General features: G+C 46.5%; 2 protein-coding genes across 3 annotated transcripts in view; both read left to right on the forward strand.

The window, feature by feature from the left end:
* thsd7ba (thrombospondin, type I, domain containing 7Ba) overlaps positions 1–10,769 on the forward strand; it is a 110,627-nt gene extending 99,858 nt beyond the window's left edge. Inside the window, exons 22-28 of the mRNA XM_076039818.1 lie at positions 249–420; positions 3,439–3,612; positions 5,053–5,148; positions 6,269–6,351; positions 8,927–9,125; positions 9,783–9,870; positions 10,169–10,769. Coding sequence (XP_075895933.1) covers positions 249–420; positions 3,439–3,612; positions 5,053–5,148; positions 6,269–6,351; positions 8,927–9,125; positions 9,783–9,870; positions 10,169–10,253 — 897 coding nt within the window. The 3' untranslated portion in view covers positions 10,254–10,769. The remainder of the gene's footprint in view (positions 1–248; positions 421–3,438; positions 3,613–5,052; positions 5,149–6,268; positions 6,352–8,926; positions 9,126–9,782; positions 9,871–10,168) is intronic.
* Positions 10,770–14,259: 3,490 nt separating this feature from the next.
* hnmt (histamine N-methyltransferase) lies at positions 14,260–18,228 on the forward strand. 2 transcript variants are annotated; one of them, XM_076040074.1, is made up of 7 exons: positions 14,260–14,363; positions 14,997–15,143; positions 15,979–16,031; positions 16,340–16,447; positions 17,013–17,143; positions 17,250–17,343; positions 17,575–18,228. In XM_076040074.1, the coding sequence occupies exons 2-7, from the start codon at positions 15,007–15,009 to the stop codon at positions 17,937–17,939; spliced, it is 888 nt and encodes a 295-aa protein (XP_075896189.1). In that variant the 5' UTR covers positions 14,260–14,363; positions 14,997–15,006; the 3' UTR covers positions 17,940–18,228. The 2 variants fall into 2 exon arrangements, with proteins under 2 accessions (XP_075896189.1, XP_075896190.1); XM_076040075.1 differs by lacking the exon at positions 14,260–14,363 and adding an exon at positions 14,385–14,535.
* The last annotated feature ends 238 nt before the right edge of the window (positions 18,229–18,466 follow it).

Genomic DNA, 18,466 nt, shown 5'->3' on the forward strand with positions numbered 1-18,466 from the left:
GCAAAAGAAGACGTGGCGGCAGCGTCGTACTCGTTTTACAACTTTTTAATGAGACATAATTACGTCGACAACACTCCCAACAACACTCAGTTGGTAGCTTCCAAATGGTGCAATTGTTCTCTGCACACTTAAGAGTTTGAGTGCGTAACTTTGCAAAATGTTTTCACGCCAAAAAAAGTCCTGTGAAATGACTCACCAGAGCAGAGCAGCGACGTCGCCCGGTTGACAGATTGTTCTGGTCACCGCAGGGCGCCGAGTGCGGCGAGGGGCTTCAGCGACGGAACCTGTCCTGTGTGGTCCGCTGGGGGGGGCAGCGGCCCGACTCTCCTCCACGGCCGGTGGGGGTGCAGCTCTGCGGGGACCAGCTGGTGAGGAGCATCCAGCAGGAGATGGAGCGGCCCTGCTTCGTGCCCTGCCCAGGTGAGGGCGCTGCCGAAACACCTGCCGGCTCTTTAATTGACTGTGTCGCGCTGCGGTGCGTTGACTGCATGGCGTTGTTGTTGTTGTTGTTGTTGTTATTATTATAAATGCTGCATCTCCGCGAGGTCGAACACCAGGTAATAAATTCAGCCTCTCTGCTCACAGAGCGACGCCACCTAATGGGCATAAATTATTAATTGCTTCAGCGTCCATGACGCCGGTAATCATTTGGCCGCCGCCACTTTTATCATCGGTGTTTAACGCGTCTTTTGTCGCCGGCAGAACGCGGTCGTCTGCTTCGCCGAGCCGTTGACATTTCCAGCTGTTGGGAAATCATTAAACAGAATCGATAGTCGCCGACTAACTAATGAGCCTTTCAGCGATGCATTAGCAGGGGTGTCAAACTCCATCGCGCGAGGGGGCCGAAATCCAGAACACAGTCTATGTTTTGCGGGGGCCAGACAGGAATAATGTTTATGGAACTGTCGACTGCCGGCAGTGTTTGGACCTGAACTCATGAATTTGAAAAGATTTAAATAACTTTCTTTCCTCTAAACTGAAAGTCAAGCAATCCAAAGAAGGATACTGGAGTCACCCCAGATAACAACAAGCAGTTTCACAGTTAGCACAAATAGTGTTGACGGAGTTTGTACCCCTTCTTCACTGACAGCAACGCCTCGAGACACTAAAGACACGCCGGATTCTTCTCCATGAAGCAAAAACATCTATCTATCTATCTATCTATCTATCTGTCTGTCTGTCTGTATATATATATATATGTGTGTTAAAATGTCAACATGCGCTTTCAATGAACATACGCGTTTATTTAAGACAAACAAGCTCTCACAGGCCACGTAGAAAGACGTGAGTCTGACACCATGATGCATTATTCATTAAAGCTGGTGGAAACCAGGAATATCCACTTGAATATTTGTGTGTGTGTGTGTGTGTGTGTGTGTGTGTGTGCGTGTGTCTTTGAAAAACACAAGTATGACAGGTTTAATGAACTATATGTTAATGCATGTTTCTGTTCGTGTCACAGCTAATGTGACACGATGTGCCGTTTTTTTCTTTTTTCTTCTTTTTTTTCGCGCCACATAACGAGCAGCTCAAACAAATGACGTGAGAACTCCGGCGCTCCTGAGAACAGTGAGCAGAGTGGCTGCACTGCAGGCTCAAACCACATGCAATCAACAGCTCGGAACAGCTTTTTGTTGTTTTTTGTTCTTTTTGTTACAGACAGAAAAAGTGCTCTTAAACGGACCTCAATTAGTGACTGCTGCAATCGCATTTAGCTCTCACAACAAATGTGCCACATTAAGAGGAGTTAATTTAGCTGCCACTTTAATTTCTGAATGCTAATTTGCTTTGTGTGGCTGCAGGTACAGTCCCAACGCTGGGGGTGGGGAGCTTGTTGTAAGCTTATCCATCGACATCCTGAGCCTCGTCTCAAGACCAACTGGTAGCTGGTCTGGGCAAGAGTTGATGTCGCAAGTGCCACAGAAATAAACCGGTGACCTAAAGCAGCATTTGCAAACAGTGGAGGCACAAAACAACAACAAAAAAAGACTCCTCTGCTCTGTGGTGGTGCACGATGAACTCGCTGAGGCTGCAGGTCGGAGCTCCAGGAAGCTGACGAAAGGTCAAACCAATCAGATCCAGACTGGCAAAGGGCAGCTGCGGTTGATGAATTCAATTCAAATGTTAGCGACTGTTAGCACCGATGAAGATTCCCCATCATTATCATCATCATTATCATCATCATTATCATCTTCATGCTATTGCATGCTCACTGCTACTGTCGCGGCCTGTCGTCATCGTCGGGGGGGGGGGGGGGTTCCAGCTGTGGAACATGTGGTTGATATGCGATGGAACCCTGCGAACGGCTAACGGGAACATACAGGTTTCCTTATTTCCAAGGAACCATCGCCTCACCAGACATCTCCTTCACTTCATTATGTCTTCTTCTTCTTCTCCTTTTTTCTTCCCCAGCTGACTCTCTCAGCGTCTTGCTCGCCGCTCCTGCTCTCCCGCTCCCTCTGATCCTCGCCTTGATTCGCGGCTCCGCCCGCCCTCGCCCGCCCTCGCCGTGAGCCTTTGCTCAGCATCAAAAGTTGAAAAGTGTTTGATGGACCGGACCGGGGAGTCGTGTGTGTGTTTTGTCCTCGGGTGTGGAAGCCTGAGGCGCCGCGTGGAGCCCCCCCCAACCCACACACCCCCCCGTGGTTGTCGGCTTCCGTCGGCACGTGCGACACTCCTGGTTGAGAGTGTGTGTGTGTGTGTGTGTGTGTGTATATGTGTGTTTTACCACACTCCCCCACTGTGCGTCTCCACAGCAGAGCAGCGTGGTGGCGAGCGCTGATTGATTGGATGTGTATGAAGATGAGAGATAACGAGACGTGTCAATCGCTCCTCTCAGCTGCAGAATCAGAGCGAGGTGCTCCGAGGAGACGAGCGGTTTCTGAAGAGGCTGATTTCTATCACAACAGGCCGACGGTGTCCTGGATCGCGCTGGAAATTAGCGCTTGACCTTGGAGGCGGCGTTTTGTTTTTGTGGACTCTCACCGCGTACGAGCTCGTACGTAAGCAAGCACGTCCCCAAAGAGCGTTTTTTATTTTTTATTTTTTTAGCCTCCAATGAGAGAGACTACTCACTATTAGGTGTTTACCTTTGCAGCCACTCCAACATCATGTTGTATAATTTACAACCTGCAGTCCGTCTATTGCTGCTGAGTACTCGCTGGGCCGTCGGAGTAATTTGTTTGTGCACTTGGTGCATTATTGGCTGCTGATGCAGGCTCAAGTTGTTGTCAGTGTCTTCTGAATGGGGACCCGGGGGATGTTGGGATTGTGGTAGTGGTGGTTGGTTCAGACGAAGCGATGCAGAGAGCCTTTTGGAACGCGTAAACAAGGCAGAAGGACATGATCTAATCAGCATTGCTTCTGTTTTTGTTTTTTTGGTTTTTCCAACCTTCAACTCTGCATTGTTGTTGTTATTGGGTTTTTTCTGTCTTCAAGGAGATTGCCATTTGACTGTGTGGTCGTCCTGGAGCTCTTGCCAGCTGACCTGCCTGGAGGGGCGGAGCTTCGAGGCCACAGGGCGGCGAGCTCGCTCTCGTGCCGTCATCATCCAGGCGGCGGAGAACCAGGGCAGCTGCCCGCAGCAGGTCTTCGAGACTCAGTCCTGTAAAGGTACCAAAGAAATACGTAAAAAAAAAAACACAAAAAAACACAAAAAAAAACAGATAACTGACTGCAGCTTCGCTCTTATTGACCAGAGCCAGAAACAAGGTTTTGAGCACTTCTTTGTCAAAGTGAAGAACCTTCAAAGGACTTCAAGAAGCGTCCAACTAGCCCTAACCCTCACCTGCTTGCACGCCATGTTTTTATTTCAAACTCTCTTATGAAATAGAACATGGCAGCCCTTTTTTTTTTTTATTATTGCCGTGCGTAAGAGCATTATTACTGTGGACATCCATGGAAATCTGAGGGTCTCATTATTTTCACATTATGGACCGAGAAAGCGCCTCCTGTTGGGTTTCACTGGACATGAACCTGTATGTAAGACTAATGGCCAAGTGACTACAGCACTTGATTTTTTTTTTATATTTATTGAATTTCTCAAATTTCTGCAAATGTTCAGTTCGAAATTATATCCAAGCTAATATTAAAATCTGTGCGTTCACTTGAGTGACTAGAGAGCAGAAAGCTGTTATTACGGACTCAGAATATGAAAAAAAAAAAAAAAAAAAAAGAAAAAGGTTCCACAACCTACACCGTCGTAATGTACAGTAAATATTTCAGAATGACGGCGGCTGTTGCACGTCGTTGCAAATTGATCCTGGAGTGCTAAAAATTATTTATGAGTACAAAATGCTCATAAATAATATGGCCACTAAATCGCCATCGCATGCCTAATATTTAAAAACATTATGTCATCTGACATCTACTGAATACAGACTTTTTTATATTTTTTTTACTCTACTCTGGGTTTATAATTGTATATATTTTTGAGATAAACGCTCCCTCTGAAGGCTGCAGAAGTGAACCTGACGTGGTGGTTGAAGATCTCACACGGTCAGGAATCACATGCTGCGATCCGCTGAAACTCACAATGGTTTTGCCGTTTGAGTTGCAAATACAACAGGATGCCTGTGTCCTGCATAGTGTTCTCCAGCCTCTCCGGCCCCCTGTGATTTTTGTCCCCACTGTTGTTCAATAGTAATTGAGCCTTTTTAACGATGCCCCTTCAACACCTGGCCGTGAAGCCACCTCTCCTACCCCTGCAACTCTTTCCTTCCACAGCGTCCGAACCAGGTGCTGTTAAAACATTCCCAGTCTTTTAAAGCATCTTTTTTCCGCCTCATAAAGATCTTCCCATCGCTTCCTCCCAGGGAGACGAGCGCTTCACATGCTTAACACTGTGTCTTATACATTTACTGTCTCTGCAAAATTTAAGCTGCTCTTTTAAGGTGGGTTGAACTCCAAACATAATGGAGCGCTGCCTCTCCCGAGACGCACGGCGAGGTGGCACAAGCCAGAGGAGCAGTGTTCAGTGTTCAGGTTGTCCACCGGATTGGACGGCAACATCAAAGTGTCATCGCTGAGTGTCGTGTGTTGTCGTCGGCGCAGGGGGGAAGTGCCACAGTTACGAGTGGAGGACGGGCGCATGGAGCAACAACCGCAGGGCAGTGTGGTGTCAGCGCTCCGACGGCGTCAACGTCACAGGTGAGGAGTTGACGGCCTTCCATGGCGCTTGTGTGTGTTTGTGTGTGTCTGTAAACACACTCACACACACACACACACACACATCTCTATCTGACTGAACAGACAGACAGCTGATTCTTTTTGCCGTTAAAGTGAATTGATTCTGCAGCAAAACAGCAAAATGCTCCATAAAGATGATGTGTGTTGGGTTTTTTTCCCCTTATTTTCTCCTTTTCAATCTTTGGCGTCTGCTAACATTTCCTCTCTCACTCGTCCTCCAAATGAAATCCATCAGCCACTGCCGAGACACAGAGCGACTCAGAGGGCCTTCATTGGCTGGTAATTTTGCCATCAGTTGGCTGCTGCAAAACACTTTAGCCAAGGGGGTTGGAATGGATTTTTCTTCATCATAAAAGCAACAAGAGTTGACACTGGAAACAGGAAGTGTTGCAGGTTCTTTGCAGGTTGTTTATTTGAGTGCATAAATGTAATGCAACTTGCACCGGTTGACTCCTGCTGGAGTCCAAAATCCTATCAGTGATCGGACGGCGTCGCTTGAAGGTGCGCACGACGCGCACAACACGCTCACTTTGGAGAAGCCGTCGGGGGTTAAATTTAAAACTTTATTTGATCTGCTTATTCTCAGTGCAACCTCTATTGATTCCCCCCCGCTCCCTCTTAACAAAAGTAATCAATAAGGCCGACCGTGTGAGCCGGGAGGTTTTCAATCCATACAAATACGATCGCGCATTTGTATTTGTGGGAAGCGAGGCGGGCGCTGAAGAAGAGAACAAAGGTGGGGAGCTTTAGGCGAAACTCGATGTGCTTTAAATAGTGGCGGAATGCGATGGTATCGCCGTGAGGGAGTGTTTCTGGTAAATATCGTCCGCCTGAGGGAAAAAGCCTCGCACAGCGAGGGGAGGCTCGGAGCTCGGGACATCACTCTCTGATATTCTGACATGCAATTTTCCATGTTGGAATTAAAACGTTTGCAGATTGATCAGGGAGTCTGATAGGCAACTGAGCCCCATTAATCAGGTGTGACAGTACATTAATTTGGCGGTCGGCGGCTGGAGGCATCTGGAAGAAGAACCTGTTGTTTTTGTTTTTTTGATTTGTTTTGTTTTTTTCTCGTCTGCAGGAGGATGTTTCCCGCAGAAAAGGCCGACCACAGTGAGGCACTGCCATCCACCGTGCACCAAACCCTTCTCACACTGCACACCGGTAAGATTCAAACGCTTTGCCCGCAGGTCTCACGGTCAGCGCCCACTTTATCCGGTCCGCCTGCTCGCCCGCACATCCGTGCACACGGCGGGACATTCCTTTCTTCATACACATGCAATGTGTTTGTCGGCTGTGTGAGCCTTGCGGCTGTGTTGCACAGGTCTGGTCAGAGCATCAGAATGAGCGAGGCGGATGATTTGCAGTCACTTTGGACCTTCGCAAACTGCTGATGCACCGTCATTTTCATGCACGACCGCCTGCCAGAGAATGACAGGAAACTGATGTAACATCGTCGAAGGCGTAGTGTTAACCTGGTTGGTGCCAGAGGTCAGAGATTCGAGATAACAGCCAGAGGAGAACAAGGCAGAATTTACAGAAGACTCTTCAATGCCTCAGATTCATGTAGATCATCCTGTAGTGCATGTTGTTGTCCTAATGGCTCTGGTTATAGCTTGTAGCAGCTTCTCAAAGAGCCCTGTTCACATGGCCACAGACAGCACGACGCATGTATAATAATATAATAATGATAACATGTCAAAGCAAGTCGACAGATTGGCTGCAGCAGCAAGAAGCCGATGAGATGAGTGGTGATTTTTGAACTAGCTTGTGAAGAACTTGAAGGTTTGGATCCATCCTTCAGGCTGCTGCTGGTGGTGTGATGGTGTGATGGTGGAACACCATCAGCACTGATCCAACCTCGTTTAAATTCCACAGCCTGCCTTAGCTGACTGACCATGTGCATCCCTTTATGACCTCAGCGCTCACAGCTTCCTATGCCCTGTGGGACTGTGGCTGCATCAAAAAGCCTGAATTAATCAAAGCGGTGGAGCCACTGTTCTCAAGTGGCTCCACTGTTTGTTTCTTCCAAAACCTTCCAAAACCTTCTGGAAGTGAGGTCATGAAAAATGTAAACATTTGTGAAGGCAACCAAAGTCCAGCCTTAGCCTATGGTGTACCCGAGTGTGTGTGTGTGTGTGTGTGTGTGTGTGTGTGTGTGTGTGTGTGTGTGTGTGTGTGTGTGTGTTGTGGCGGAGGGAGGGAAGGGGTGTTGACTCTGACAAATGGCCTTTTTAATTGTCATAATCCATGATCGCATTATTACACTATTTCATTATTACATTATTACATGCATGTTTGCTGGGCTCCCTTCACCGGACAGGACGGAGCTGTGCGTGATTAAAATCCTTTCAGCTTGAAGTGCTACTGCCACTCTGAGGATCTTTCATGCAATTGCACAAAAATGAAAAAAACAAAAAACAAAACACAAGGACTGTGTGCGACGTCCAGACAGTCGCAGAATGAATCATGAATAATGAATGAAGGCCTGCAGTGCGACGGACTGCCTCACTGGGCTCACAGTAGCCCTCATTAAGGGCACCAACGCAGGACCTGCTTTTACATCACTTTGCCTCTGAACTGTCTCGGGGCTCAACATTCTTCCAAAGAGCAAGAGGGAAAGAGTCTGGAACTCATCTTTAGTTGCTTTCAGAAATCCAAGTCACGGAGGGGGAAGTCACAGATAGTCGGCAACTCCACTCGTCTTCCAGCCTGAGTTCGCCGGACATGAAGGCGCAAAACTATCCTCCGGGCAATCGGCTTCACCGATTGAACACGATGAACCCGTCGTGCTGACGGCGATCGCTGAGCACGAGCGTTTTCCAGAAGTAACTGCACAGGCGTGCAGCGATTTAGCAATGAGGCCAAAGGTCACAGGTCGGAAAAGTAAAGCGTGCAGTTAAAGTTTGGGGCTTCTCATGTGGTGTTTCATGTCTGATTTGGTTGCAGCACCAGCGGCACTCAGCATATGGCTGTTGCTCATTTTAACCTTCAAATGTGTCCGTCAGCGAATAGAAATCCAAAACTTAATTTTTTTTTTTTTTTTCCCCGCCGAAACAGCTTTTTTCAAAAAGTGCTAATTCCTGTTTAATGTTGCTCATCTGTCAATTTCAGTCGACAACATGACAACACTGGCAATATTTTAACACCCAGATTTCCCCCACCAGTCCCTCCCCATCCTTTGCTACTTAGGCCTATTTATATTCATATATGTGGAATATAGTGCAGTGGTTGCAGTCTTGTCCAGGATAACTGGATGAAGAAAAATTTCGTTCCGCACATTCGATCCACGTTCTGACAAGATTACGTCCCAGAGTCCCCGTCTGATGTGCGCCTAGCGGCAACCCTCCTGCGGAACAACACCTGTTCCCGCTCTTGACAAATATTCTCTGTCCTCTCACTGGTTTTCTCTTTTTTCCTAACTTCTCATGGCCAATTTGTTAAATTTCATCCCTGGTGGACAATAAAATTCTCTATCCCATTTGTCATGCCATCTCTTAATGGCATTTTAGAGGCTTATAGCGGGTGAAAAGCATGGGGATGTATTGGTTTAATCTCCACCCCACCGAAGAGTTCAGTGGAACGTCTGAGGGCTGAGATAAAACGTTGCTCGTGCAAAGTCTATTACGCACATTGTGGGAAGCAAAAAAATAAATAAAAAATTACCCCTAAATACAGCAAAACTGCTTTTGTCAGCGGCTTTGTGAGGACTAAGAGTCAGTCTCCTGTCGCCCTGAAGAGCGGCGTGTGCGGCTGCGAGAGAGGCTACACCGAGGTGATGACCACGCACGGCTTCTTGGACTACTGCACCAGGACCCCCGGCGTGGACGGCAACAAGAAGGCCGACGTGAAGACCGGCAGCTCTGGGAGGTTCAGGCCCGGCTCGTCTCCGGCCCAGGACCTGTTCAGCGAGTGGACCCTGAGACCCGTCGGCCCAGGTACTCCAGCACCAAACACAATCACTCCTTCACAATCAACACAATCACAGCAGCAGCAGCAATGCACCATGAAGTGTTCAGGAGCTCTGATTTCATTTGTCTCACAGTTTTGCTTACAAACTGCTTGATTTCTCATCAAGACTGATCCCATGTTTTCCTTCAGAAAAGTTAAAGGTGGTTGGACGAACCGTCGGATTTGTTTTACCCGGTCAAGACTTCCCATTGGCTCAAATAGAGACATTAATCATGCAGTACCACTCTGTGCCTCTAGGGACCACATTGGAACTCTTGCCAAAGCCAGTCTGAAGTAAAGTGACGGTGTTGTTCGCCAATAAAAGCCGTCAGTACCGACTTACTTTCTTGTGGCTGAAAGTGCCTCGCAGGTCAGGCTCCAGTGCAGAATCTACAGGAATCTCTTTAGCGTTCTGTATTTTCTTCCGTGGTCTTAACAGAAGATGGCAGCAATTGCTTCCTGGTTTCGTCGCAACTTGAAGGGAGCTGATTGGCTGGCAGGTTAATGTTTTCGATTGGAAGCTGCGAGATGGAGGAGCGATTGAGCTGCTGTTTGAGTTTATTAAAGCTTCTCCAGATGATTTGACGTGTGGGAACGTTTTGCTGTTGTTGTGGTTTTTTTTAAACTTCTCCCCGGTTGCACAGATGGAAGAGTGAAGCTGTGGGTTTACGCCGTCACCGCCGTCGGATTCATCCTGATACTCTTCATCATCGCTCTATCGTTTCTGCTCTGGTATGAACCCTACTGCCTTCTTATTTTTCACTTTGCTTTGCTTTTTTTTTTGTTCTTACCCAAGAACAAAAGCTCCGTTGTTGCCAATGCATATTTTAGCAGGGAGCAGCCAAAACACTGAGGGATTTTTCCTAAAAAAGAATCTTATTGAGCTCAAATGAATATTTTACTTGTGGCACTTCTAGCATAATCCACTGAAGACAAACTTTCTCTCTCTCTCTCTCTCACTCTCTCACACTTTGTCTCTCTCTCTCTCTCTGTCTATCTTTCTCTCTCTCTCGCTCGCCCCGCTCCTCAGTATGCCGTCCAAGGTCGCCAAGACGTCCTCTCCGCCACCTCAGAAGCCCCTGACGCTGGCCTACGATGGCGATGTGGACATGTAACCAGCGCGTGGCGCTCTTCCTCCGCGCCATCAGACAACCGACTGCCTTCAGACCGCCGCGGACCACTCAGCGCCAATGGACGGCCGTGCAGTTTGACGACCGTCGGCTGGATTTTTCGGTCGCACGTCGGGACGAAGGGCAGAGGAGCCGATGGATTTTAGCTGCAGTCGACTCCTCCGTCTCGACAAAGCTGGAAAACAGACCTGTGGGAATGGCGACTACACCGACTCACTTTTGTTTGGGTTTTTTCTTTTGTTGGTTTTTTGTTGTCGTTTTTTTTAATTGAGAGAAATGTGAAAACTCCGCTGCAGCACAGTTTCTACCCAGCACATAACAAAGACTCCTCTTGCAAGGCAGCAGCAGCAACAGCAGCAGCAGATTCGATGCACAGGTGATGAATCTGAAGTTTTCAAGGCCCGAAAGAGGATTTGACTCGTTCTTGAGCTGCCAGCAAGCCAAAAACATCCCAGGAGTCGTGAGTTGTGAGTCACGAGCCGCTCACGGCACCACAGAACATTCACATCTGACTCTGTCTCGTCTCGTCAGCACGGAGTCCTTGCAAAAACAAAAAAAAGGAAATGTCACAGGCCTTTTTGGGTGAACAACCAGCCTTTTCCTTTTTTCTTTTTTTCCCGACAAACAAGATGCTCTATGCACTACGTTAGTGCTGATTCACTTTGGTTTTGTTCCAACTTTTCTAGTGTTTTAACTGTAAACGCGAGTCGTTGCAACGGGATTGTGTTTTATCGACGATTGCCATATGTTGTGTCACAAGCGGGACAGGGCTTTCCTTGAACCGTGAATAATCCAGTCATGCAGTAACTCCTCCCCCAACCCCGTCCCGGACACCTCCCCTTTCCTCCCCTCCCCCACCTCACCCATCCCACTCCACTCCACAGGTCCCACACTGGAAATAAAAAAAAAACAAAACAAACGGCAAAAACTTTTGAATCTCGACTGAATCTGCGTTTTTGTTCAAGATCCAGATTGACAAAATAGAAATAGAAATAACAACAATGTTACTTCCTGGTCCTATGCACTTTTATTCCCACTTTGTTAATTTTGAAAAAATGAGTTTCAACCTTGAGATGGCTTGTATCTTGAAGCTTGGAGGACACTCTTGAGCGTTTTCCAACCTTACAAAGTCTCTCTCTCTCTCTCTCTCTCTCTCTCTCACTCACTCACACACACACACACACACATACACTAGTTCCCTTGCTCTTTCATTAACAGTTGAGAGAATTTAAGCGACAGTTTGGAGGTTATTAAAATCACGTGTTGTCAGCGGAGGTCGAGGTTCCTTAAGATCTTTAAGCACCGCAGATATTTCACCCTGATCCTTTTCTTTCTGCGTCCACACACTGAAATTGGTTCTTTTTGGGGGAGTGACGCCACCTCTCTTTGAATGTACGTAACAAGAACATCTGTAAAATTCAGCCAGGCGCAGACACTGGTGTATGTAGGCATGCTTTTATACAACTTGGCAGAAAGTTCTTCAAAGTGGCCTTGCAGAGATTCTGTACTACAAGTTGCCAAACCTATTTTTCCCCATTCCCCTTATTTTTAGTTCATTCCTCTCTATTTTGGCAGTCATCTTAATATGTGGCCGAGTGACGAGGCGTCGGCGGGGTGTTGAATCACTTGTCAAATTAACATGAGCAGCTTCCCGACTAATATTTGGTAATTGTTAAAGCGAGGAGTGTTTGACGGAAGGATGGATGTTGCTAATTGATTCCACTTCAAAACCGAAAAAAAAAAAAAATGGCAAAGTATCTTTTTTTCTTTTTGTTTGCAGTGCCATGCTACTTGTGTTTCTACTGTGTGTTCTGGAAAGCTGGACAAAAACTGCAAATAAATTGTGGAAATGTGACCATGAGGCCATGTTTTTTTTTTGTTTTTTTTTAATTGTCGTAATTGGAGTTTTCTGCTCATCTTGGAGTGAAATCTCACCGCCACAGATTCCCGATGCCACTCACCCCCATCCCCACCCCAGCCAACATCGCCTTCGCCTCATTGGCTCTCGGCCTCTGATGATTCACACCACGACCTCTGAGGCCAGAACGTCCTGATGAGCTTCGGCTTCCTCTCCAGTCGGATTCTCAATCTCATCCGGCAGCCGCTGGCAGCAAGGCGCAGGGAAGATCTTTTGTCTCATCCCATTCATTTATTTCCAACTAATAAGTCTGTCGCTGTGGTTTTGGCGAATGCCGCCGTCACGGCCGGCTGATCGGTGGCTCGGCGGGCCGGTCGATCTTCTCCACTCCAGTCAGTTTGATTTGATTTGCGTTGATTTAAATGCACCAGTGGGCTTCAGTAAATATGCGAGATTTGTTCGACAGCAGCCGTTTAGCTTTATCTGTTTCCGCAAAGCGATGGTTCGGAATTGCGTTCATCACTTACGAGTGAGACAACGTCTCATTTGAAAAGGTTCCGACTAAATAGTGATGAATATTTTACTCACTACGGTATTTTGCTTTTTCTCGTGTCGCGATCGTAAGCAAGAACATTTTTATTTATTAACACCCCCCCACCACCACCACCACCACCACCTCTCCTCGTCTTCTCCATTATTCAGAATACCACAACTTTAGTGTGACGCTCATTCAATATTAAGCAGGAAAGGGTTTTGTTGTTGTCGTCATTTTAATCCAGCAGTGTGGTGAACGGAGAACAGACAGACACACCTTGTTTGTCTACTTGTTGTAAGTTGTCACATAGTGATATTGAGTATTGTTTGTAAATGATTGTGAACACATTATAATGAAATGACAATGCATTGCACAACGGGCCTTCGTAGAGGGTTACTCTCACACCTTTGATTGTCATCAATGACCTGTCCGGGGAAAAGACTGATTTAGCAGTTTCAGGTAGGGTGGCCATGGAGATCGTAAAGATGGCAGACATTAATGTTTTGCGGACGATGCCAGAACTCACAGCTCCAGTCGTGACTCCTCACCAGCTCCTCCCCGCAGCATCGGATGTGGAAAGTGCCACCTGAAGGTCATCGGGGTTGGAAGTGGAGCAGGTGAGAACCCCTTGATCTCCCCATTCATTCGTTTACGGCTGCCGCACCTTCCCAACGTCAGGACTTTGTATCCCACCGGCCGCTGGATTACAGCTTAACTCCAGTCTGCAAACTGACTCCCAGTTCACCTCTTTGTCTTGCACAGGAAAGAACAAACCCTCTGCTGGCCCAACACCGCTCTTCCCCTGCACTTCCATCAAAGCTGATCCGTTTCTTGGGTTTTTTTTTTTTTTTTTTTTTTTTTTTTTTACCACAGCTGCCATGTCTCACTTGGCAGCTTCTCCAGCTGGCTTGTTCCTTCCATCAGAATGAGGAGTCAAGAAAAAAAAAAATATTTAAATATATATTTTTTGTTTGTACGGGCCACACAGCAAGTGGCACAGCAAGTCCTTCCCGATGCAGAATAAACAGAGATTTATCACCACAGCTCCCAGAAAGGATCGAAGAGCTGCGAGTCTGAGCTGAAGCAGCGTGCTCATGTGGGCTTTTTCCTGCTTTTGAAAACACTTGCGGGCGAGATTGACCTGGAGATTCTCTCTCTCCCAGCTCCGTCTGAAGCACCCTGAGGCGACAACGAGGTGGTGGAGCCCAGTGACTGGCGGCTGCAGAGCTACAGAGGTAGTACTTTTTTTTCATAGAGAGTGCACTGCTTGCACACAACAGCCTTCCACTCACTGAGCAGTAGATTCCCGTAAATTTGCTTTAATGATATTGTTATCATTAAAAACCAGTGCATCACTGCAGAAGAAATGTCAAATAAAAACTAATGACACAAACACCCCCTTCCAAACTAATTTTGTATTCTTTTTGGTCATTGCAAAATCCATTGTCTGTTAAAACGCTCCACCAACCATACCAGTCTTATTCCTCACAATTTTCATAAATTAGTATATTTTGTCTTAAACCAGTTTGGCATTTATTCAACGTGCTGGTCCTTTAAATACTTGCGGTTTCTCATTGGATGGATTTATTTTTGCGACGGTGAACTTTCGCCATCATTGTAACGTTACAAGCTTCCTTCCGTCCTTCCTTCCTTCCTGTCTGCCTCTCTGCCTGCTCCACGCGCCGCCTCTGCTCGTTTGCACGTGAGTGCAGCGGTTTGTCGCCAGTATATTTGTTTCGAATCCAATGTTGCCGCAGCGTCTCTGCAGCTTGGGATCGACGGCTCGACGCGCGAATGGAATCTTGAGTCACTCGCTCCCGTGCGCTGCTGCGCCTTGATCGTGCGGATTTGTTCGAGTTCCACTTGCTGTGCGCGTGCGTGTGGGCGCGTGCGTGTGGGCGCATGCGTGCATGCGGCGCGCCACACACTCCTTTACCTTTGTACAGTACATCGTCGAGAAGCCATTGGAGATTGGAGCCCGGAGTGAAGTTCAATTCATGCCAGGAGTCTGATTCTAATCCAACGGCGAATATTACCCACTAACTTATACTACACGTATTACTACTACTACTACTACTACTACTGATAATAATAATAATAATAATAATAATAATAATAATAATAACAATAACAACAACAATAATAATAATAATAATAATAATAATAATAATAAGTATTATTATTATTATTATTATTATTATTATTATTATTATTATTACCGTTATTATACATAGTAATAAATTAATTACTTGATGTAATAATGTAGTAGTAGAAGTAATAGTGGCTGATTTTGTTGAAATGTAATAAAATAACTCTTCTTACGCGTCCCTTCCAGGTCCCTCACCATGGAGCCCTCATTCAAGGCCCTGGCTTTCGATGACGACCAGTACCAGAGGGCCTTTAAGCTGTTTCTGGAGCGCTCCTCCGAGCATCAGTGTATGCAGGACTTCATCCACAATCAGCTGCCAGACATACTGGCCAGGTGACTTCCCACGTCAGCGTCAGATGGCATGTCGGCATGCCAATCATTACAACGTGTCAGGGCGTCCATGAGGGAACAAAATGCTTTTTGGGCTGTATGGGGCGTTTGGCTGAAGTATCTTAAGTCGCCACTGGAAAAGAAAAATTGAAGTGGCACCGTATTGCCAGTCTGGTATCCAGTGCTTATAATACAACCATGGTTCCACCATACATAAAACTTCAAGTTTGACTTTGACAAATGCGTCAGATCAGAGGTTCGTGCAAAGGCGTGCCAGTGAACAAGCGGGAATTCCTCGTCCCTGAATCCTCCTGTGACAAACTCCAGAGGGTCTGAGTCGAAGCTGTGCGAGGTCATTGCTAGTCAGCAGCTGAATCCTGCTTACTGCTGCAAAAGGGGTTTCAAAGGCTTGATTCCCACTGCATGGCTGGAGTGACCCAGTTCCCCTCTCTCCCTCTGAGGGGGCACAGTTGGGAACCGCATTAAAATTCTGCTCACCTTTTTAAAATGTGCTGTTGCTTTGATGACTTTGTTCTCGTCCGTATTCCATTGTTCGCTCGCGTTGTTGTTTTGTGTTGCAGCAGCTGATTTCCTTTGCACCTGGTTGGTAGCTAAACTGCGGCTGTGCATGCATGCATGATTAAGCAGATGCAGACAGACACTGTGAAACTTGAAGTAACTGAAAGAAAATCATATCACACAATCAAGATTAATGCAAATGAGGTCCTGGAGCAGCAAAGCACACAATTCACTGATAAAGAGTCAAAAACAGATGTGCAATATACATTTGGCAGGTTGGAGGTTTCCAGAAGTGTCTCTTTTCTGCTTCCCTCCTCAGCATCGGACAAGGAAAGTCCCATCTGAACGTCATTGGAGTTGGAAGTGGAGCAGGTGAGAACACCTGTGCTGTCTGCAGGGCATCAGGCTGGGTCAACTGTCCCATACCCTAACCCTAACCCTAAATCCTGGGGTTAGGCTGAGGCTTTTGGGGCAGTAACTCTGAAGTCACTAAGAACTCTGAAGTCTTGAGTTAACATCTTACTGCTGGCCGTTCAGAATAAGGCACCAGTAAGTAGTTCATAATGACTAATAACAAGCCAATTTGCATGATCATTAATTGTTAGTTCAGTGTAAATAAGTGTTCCCTAATCCAAAGTGTTGCCCTAGTAATTTTTGCTTTTTCTGATTTGCACCTGCAGGTGAGATTGACCTGGAGATGTTTTCCCAGCTCCGACTGAAGCACCCAGAGGTGACAGTGGACAGTCAAGTGGTGGAGCCCAGTGCGCAGCAGCTGCACAACTACAAAGGTGAGCTTTTTTATGCTCGACAAAAAAAAAAAAAGTAGAAGCAAACTTTAGAGGTATTTTATTTTTTAATCCAGAAGACCACGTATCCAGCTGCCCGTGGCCTTTTTTTTTAATCATTATCCATCCAGCAATTCTTATACTCCCAGTCCCAGATTCAGACCCTGATGTCAGCAAAAAAAAATAAAAAATACAAAGAGATCCTCCTTTACGAACACCACTGAATCCCCAGAAGCACCAAGTCTGCTGCCCCATGACCAGTAGCTTCACATTATTATGCTAATCCCATTATTCACACATGCAGGAAACCATATTCAGAAAGCACAGCGGTCAGGTCCAAAATCCCAGTTCCTTCCTTCTTCCTGCCTGTACTTTGTTCTGGTAGCACCTGAGCTGCTCTATGGTATTTCATGGTATTTCACTGATGCAGAGTTTGAGTTTCTTTGGATTTTCTCTCAGCTTTGGGTCTTTTTAATGATTAAGTATTTCAATTATTGTCTTTAATAAGACAAAAATGTCAGGTTCAATTCTCATTTTCTCGTGATCTCTGTGTTTCTGCGAGTTGCAGTTTCAGTTTCTCAGAAACCGGGGTTGGACTACATCAACTTCAGCTGGAACAAGATGAACGCCGCCGAATTTGAGCATCAGTGGAAGGAGAAAAAGACAGACAAGAAGGCTGATTTCATTCACCTGATACAGGTCGGTGTCACTCACGCTGCACGTTTCCACCTGGCCAATTTTTCATTCAGTCTTATTCTTTGGATGAATGTGCTTCAAAAACTACTTCCTGTGGTTAAATGGACAGATGCTGTACTACGTGAAGGACCCAGACGCCACAGTTACTTTCTTCCGGAGTCTCCTCGACAAGAACGGGAAGCTGCTTATCATTCTGGTGTCGGGTAAGAAAATTAAAACGCTATTTCTCTTTGGCATTTTTTTTTTTACATCACATCCTCTCTGGGGTTACGTCGATAAACCTTGGTGCTTATTAAAATCATCGCAGTTCTTGTAGTTTGCAGGGGAAACGTCCACAAATTCAGTTTTCTTGCAGCCACAAGTCACAGCAACCACACTAGAAAGTGACCTCTAGCGCCCTCTGCTGTCTGCTGTTTTCACGCCGTCCGTTGCAGGTGAGAGTGGCTGGGGGAGGCTGTGGCGGACCTACAAGAAGCAGCTGTGCTACACGGAGTTGAGTCAGTGCGTGACCACCGGGGACGTCAGAGGCTTCCTGGATTCCAAGGGGGTCCCGTACCAGAGGTACGAGCTGCCCTCCCAGCTGGACATCACTCCGTGCTTCACGGAGGGCCACGAGGAGGGAGAGCTGCTGCTGGACTTTCTCACCGAGGTGCTGGACTTCAGCGCCACGGCCTCACCGGAGCTGAAGGCTGGCGTGCTGGAGCTACTGCGGCACCCGGACTGCAGCGTGGAGGCCGACGGCAGAGTCCTCTTCAACAACAACCTGGGAGCCATAGTCTTGGATCCGCTCGAGTCCTAGTCACTGCATGGACCAAGTATAAACAGTAGCGGTAGACTGACAACGTAGTTGTTCTTAATCAGTTCTTCTTCTCAACACATGTGTTTGATTGTTTGAGTGTATGATAATCTCACTAGCAACGTTTAACAATTCCACAGGTAGGAGTAAAACCTGTAATGTTAACCAACAATAGGAAATTGACACATTTCAAATGTTTATTTTCTTGTCAATTACCATAACTTTGAGTCTAATTTGTTTAGTCTTGAATCTATTGTGAAATTACCACAAAATCTGTACCCCTGTCTAAAAACATGGCTCATTAGCTTATATTGCATTTACTACTAGTACTACCGGTACTACTAATAGTGAATATTGAAGAACAAAAGAAAGATGCAAATAATTACATTGCTGTTGTTGGGGGGGGCGGGGGGGGCCTGTTTGTGTTGTTTTGAGGTTGTGTGATGTGGTGTCTGACTCATAACCCTTTTACCGCTGTTTGCATTTCGTCAATGATTGTTGACTGATTTCTTACTGAGAAACACTGAAAT

Source organism: Nelusetta ayraudi, unplaced genomic scaffold (genome assembly GCF_046127955.1).
Source record: "Nelusetta ayraudi isolate G7.1 ecotype Tasmania unplaced genomic scaffold, CSIRO-AGI_Nayr_v1 ptg000060l, whole genome shotgun sequence".
Taxonomy (NCBI): domain Eukaryota; kingdom Metazoa; phylum Chordata; class Actinopteri; order Tetraodontiformes; family Monacanthidae; genus Nelusetta; species Nelusetta ayraudi.

What these genes read in the sequence shown, in the direction of transcription:
- hnmt (XM_076040074.1), top strand. Translation starts at nt 15,007, where the DNA reads ATGGAGCCCTCATTCAAGGCCCTGGCTTTCGATGACGACCAGTACCAG. An exon ending in GCAGCTGCACAACTACAAAG is followed by an intron (nt 16,448 to 17,012) that starts GTGAGCTTTTTT and finishes TGCGAGTTGCAG; the next exon opens with TTTCAGTTTCTCAGAAACCG. An exon ending in GCTTATCATTCTGGTGTCGG is followed by an intron (nt 17,344 to 17,574) that starts GTAAGAAAATTA and finishes CGTCCGTTGCAG; the next exon opens with GTGAGAGTGGCTGGGGGAGG.